The sequence below is a fragment of the Marmota marmota genome, unplaced genomic scaffold (genome assembly GCF_001458135.2).
Source record: "Marmota marmota marmota unplaced genomic scaffold, marMar, whole genome shotgun sequence".
NCBI classification, from domain to species: domain Eukaryota; kingdom Metazoa; phylum Chordata; class Mammalia; order Rodentia; family Sciuridae; genus Marmota; species Marmota marmota.
In genome coordinates this window covers 2,759,403-2,764,231 of record NW_026000241.1, presented here as the reverse complement: position 1 = coordinate 2,764,231, position 4,829 = coordinate 2,759,403, and the positions used below count along the sequence as shown (strand labels likewise).

The 4,829-nt window shown below is 50.9% G+C and overlaps 1 protein-coding gene across 1 annotated transcript in view; it reads left to right on the top strand.

Moving 5' to 3' along the window:
- CUNH19orf67 (chromosome unknown C19orf67 homolog) overlaps positions 1-3,797 on the top strand; it is a 7,938-nt gene extending 4,141 nt beyond the window's left edge. Inside the window, exons 2-6 of the mRNA XM_015489137.2 lie at positions 117-261; positions 383-483; positions 560-745; positions 1,103-1,237; positions 1,654-3,797. Coding sequence (XP_015344623.1) covers positions 117-261; positions 383-483; positions 560-745; positions 1,103-1,237; positions 1,654-1,828 — 742 coding nt within the window. The 3' untranslated portion in view covers positions 1,829-3,797. The remainder of the gene's footprint in view (positions 1-116; positions 262-382; positions 484-559; positions 746-1,102; positions 1,238-1,653) is intronic.
- Positions 3,798-4,829: the final 1,032 nt, after the last annotated feature.

The following is a 4,829-nucleotide window of genomic DNA, read 5'->3' as shown; positions in this document are numbered from 1 at the left end:
TGGGGGGGGGGGGGGATAACAAGGGTGGAGGCCAGGGATACAGGTGGGGAGTGAATAGGATGGCAGAAACTGGGGGCAGGGTGTGAGGGGTCCTAAAGGCCCCCTTCTCCCTTTAGCAGGGACCGAGTGCAGAAGGAACAGCTGGCAAAGGCCATGCCCACCTTCTTAAAGATGTGTGAGCCTTACTTCTTATACCTGGAGGCTGCAGCGAGGAGCATGCCCCCCATCTATGGAGCCCTGCAGGAGCTGGTTCGAAAGGGGGTGTGTGGGGCCGTTTTCCCAGTCCCTGTGCCCCTTTCTTCTGGAGGCCCCACACAGGCCTGGGGGTGAAGGGGTTGCTTCTGGCGGGCCCTCTCATTATGCCCATCCCCCCTCCGTGCAGCTGTTGGAGATCTCCCAACAGCTGACTCTACGCCTGGAACAGCTGGTCCTCATGTATGCCTCCTTTGGGTTCGTGGACCTGGAGGAGACTGACCCCCTGAGGTAAAAGAGGAGACAAGGGATGGGGACAGTGGTGGAGTCAGGGTCCAGCCTCATGTGCCTTCCCGTGTCCTGCCAGCATCTCCTGCTTCTTCTGTGGAAGGTTCTCCATCAGCCCTTCCCACGAAGTGTCCATCTTCAGATACTGTACCCCAGCCGCCTACACCGCCAGCCGCTTCCCCCGGTACCTCTATAAGAAAATGCGCTGGAACCTGGAAACCACCCCAGAGCCCAGCAACCGAGGACAAGATCCCCATGTGGATTAGTGAGTCCCTTAATCAAAGTCCTCCTCTTCCTATGCTGAATGCCATATTGGGCCTTTGAGCCAGTACCAAAGAGTGAAAACCAAGTAGCTTTGAAAGACCTCCCCACCCCACACTGGGGATGGAATCCAGGGCCCAGCACACGCTAGGTTCTACCCCTGAGCTGCACCCCCAGCACCCCCCCCCTTTTTTTAGCCCCATCCTCCCATCAAAATAAAAGTAGAATTTTAAAGAGAGCCACATCCCTGAGAATTTCAGGGCAACTTTGATAAGTTTCAATCTCATCCTCAAAATTAAAGCCCTCCACAGAAAAGCTGGGAAATCATCACACTTAACTGTTGCTGTCTCTCCCCTCCCAGCTACTTCCTATGCTATCGAGATACATGGGAGGACACAGGCCAGAATCCAGCCAACTCGTGTCCCCAGATCCAGAAGCTGTGGTCCATCGGTCGATGGGTGCCCCTAGGGCCAGCTGAAGATGACCTTTATTCATGGTAGGAGCCAGGGCAGTGCCAAGGTGGAATTGGGGGGGAAGACAGGATCCCATCATCTAGGGAAGCCTCGACACTTTACTTCCCTTGGTAAACCGATAACATTTTATTGTGTCCCCAAAAGTGCTTTATGCAGACTCGTGTAACAGCCCACTGAGATCTAAAGTAGTGGCCCCATTTACAAGGAAGAAAACAGGTGTTCAGAGAGGTTAAGTTACCTGCCCAAGGACATACAGCAAGTAGAGTGATTGGCGGTCACCCCAGGGGAACCACTGCTCTAAGTTTCTCATCAACAAGGAAACAACTTCCGTCAGGATTCCCACCCCCGCCCCAAAAACACGCAGCTGAAACAAAGCGAAAAGTGCTCCCAAGGGGCAGGGGGCGCTCACGTCCAGGCCTGTCTGTCCCCTGCCCCCTAGGATTTTGTGCCCGCAGCCTCCTGGGGACTACCAACAGCTGCTGACCATCGGCTTCGAGGAGCCATCGCACATGCTGGCCACCGACCTGCTGGTGCAGATTCTCATGGGTCAGGCAGGCCCGGCCCGGCCCCCGAGCGCTGTCGGGCCTCCGGCGTGGACTGCGCAGGGACCTTGAACCTGGGGAAGAAGGTGGGGGCTGGAGCTTGACAGTTCCAAACTCCCAGAGAGGGGCCAGGGGAGGGGCTCACTCGTTCTCCTAGCGCAGCCTGGCCTCGCCTTCCAAGGGGCCAGGCCGAGCTGGCCAGTCTGCACTAAGTCCAGCCCGGTCCGGCCGGCCGCGGAGCCGGGAGCGCAGACACACCAGTTTTGTGTTAAATAAAAGAAAGAAAGAGGTCACAGGCTCAGCGTCCGCTCCGGCGCCGCGCCCCTCCCCTTGGGGCGGGTAACCCCGCCCACTAGCGCCGCCTTCTGGGAAACGTAGTTTTTGGATATAAAACTCTAGTCGACTCGTAGGCAAGGGGAGAATTTGGCGCATGCGCAGAGGTGCACGTGAAGCAAACCGGGAAGTAGTGGTGCCTGTCAACAACCGGAACCCAGAAAACCGCAAGTTTCGAGAGCCGGGAAATTCAACGCCCACTGGAGGAAGAGCCATAGGGCCACGCCCACCCACCGGTTTTGACCCGGAAAAGGTTTTGTTCTGGAGTAAAAGACTACATTTCCCGACGTACCCTAGGAAAAGGGCTGGCGCTCTGTTTCCGAAGGGCCCTGACAGACTTTTTCTCCGCCAGATTTTGGTTCTAGGAACCTGGCAGCTGACTGTTATTCGCGGAGTGTCTGGGGCGCTCACGGAGTGTGACAGTCTCAGGGAATCCCAGCGTGGAATCTCTAAGCCCCACCCCATCCTTGGACTGGAAAAAAGATCCTGGGCTGAGAAAAGTGAAACTCACCTGTCCAGTGCAAGCGAGTGGCGGAGCCTGGACTCAGTCGCGTTCCTCCGATCGCAGCTGCTCCCCTGGGGACAGCTTTTGGATCCCTCAGCATTTTCAGAGTGGAGACCCGGATTTTGTGCTTTTGAGCAAAGCCCTGGTTTTCCTAATAATTCTTGGCACATGGTATGATCATCAACCCTCATTTACAAATGAGGAAAACGGACATGAGAGGTAAACTGAGTCGGGATTGGACACCAAGACCCTTGCTCTTCTAGAGACCATTTCTGGCTCCATCAAGGATTTTTTTAGTCCACGGTCTAGGTCTGAAGGACTTCGAGGGGGTTCTAAAGCTCCCCGATACTGATTTGAGTTAGCTCCTCTGAGTTTTCGTGCAGTTGTAAGATTTTTTATAGACTATCCCGGCCCAATAAAAAAATATAAAGTGAGCCACATGTGTCATTTTAAGTTTTCTCAGAGACACATTTTAAAAATAACAAGGGCATCCTCACATTGCATGAGGACCCAGGTTCCAGTCCCAGCACCACGAAAATAAAAACAAGAGGTCAGATTCATGTTAGTGATATTTTTATTTAACCAAATATATCAAAAATAGCATCTCTTGGGCTGGGGTTGTGGCTCAGGGGTAGAGAGCACGCCTAGCATGTGTGAGGTACTGGGTTCGATCCTCAGCACCATATTAAAAATAAATAAATGAAGCTATTTTAAAAACCTTTAAAAAATAGCATCTCGACATGTAATCCATGTAGGAAAATTAATGTTTCCTTCTGGGTGTGGGTGCTAAGTCTTTGAAATCTGATGTGTATTTAACACAGCACATCTCAATGCAGACAAGCCACGATCAGCTGTAGACCATCTCCAAGCCAAATTCACAATATACTTACAAACTAAAGGTTTCTGCTGGGTGGCAGCAGTACTGGGAGAGGAAGGAAACAAGCTTGATTTTCTGGGTCCTGTTGCTCAGGAACTGTCTACACTCATGATCCTCAAAGTTTAGCATGCATCAAAGCCGTGTGGAATGTTTCATCACTACGTCTGGCTGGGACCCAAGGATGTGCATTCTTTTTTAGTTTTCTGGTGCTGGGGATGGAACCCAGAGCCCTGCACATGCTAGGTAAGCACTTGATCACTGAGTGAATGGAATGTGCATTTCTAACACATCATTTAAGCATCAATGATCCAGCTGGACCAGACGCCACACTTTGAGAACTACTGATCTATATCTGCATTATAGTTCTCAAACAGAGTTGCACCTAGAAATAATATTGAGAGCTTTAAGAATTTCTGATGTCACCTGGCTGCAGTTACACATGCCTGTAATCCTAGAGATTCAATAGGCTGAGGCAGGAGGATCACAATTGCCAGACTGGGCGATTTTTTTAATATTTATTTTTTAGCTTTAGTTGGACACAGTATCTTTATTTTATTTTTATGTGGTGCTGAGGATCAAACCAGTGCCTCACGCATGCCAGGCGAGCGCGCTACTACTTGAGCCATATCCCCAGCCCCCAGACTGGGCAATTTAGCAAGACACCATCTCAAATTTTTAAAAAACTTAGAAATGAAAGAAGTGTTGGGATTGTAGTTCAGTGGTAGAGTACCCTGAGTTCAATCCCCAACACCAAAAAAAGCAAAAAACTGATGTCATCCTTGGGAGTGTGTAACTCTGTGATAGAACACTTGCCTGTATGTGCAAGGCCCTGGGTTCCATCCCCAACACTGAAGAAAACAAACAAAAGCCCTGACATCAACAAGCCCCACCCATTCCTATTAACTAGGCATAGGCCTCAGTTGGATTTAATGTGCAGGAAGTTACAGAACTTTCAGTCTACACATAAGCAGTCCTGTCCACTCTTTCCATGCTCAGTTCTTAGGAGGAGTGGTCTCAGAAGTTGAAAACAGGTTCTGAGTGTTTCCATTTCCCATCTTGGCAGCTCTGGGTCTCTGCTGCCTTCCTCTCCACATTTCCCAGAGTCGTGGTCAAGCATGTAGTCAGTGGGTGCATGATGGGCACTAGAGGCCAGCCTTTCCTGGACTACTCTTGGGTGCCAATGCCTGTAAACCTTTTCCATCTATCCATCCCAGCCCTGCCACATGTGTGTGCACATGCACGTGTATGAGAGTGTGTGTGTGTGTGTGTGTGTGTGTGTGTATGGGCTTGTACTGAGGATTGAACCCAGGGGCTCTCTACCACTGAACTACAGCCCAGCCTTTTTTTTTTTTTTTTTT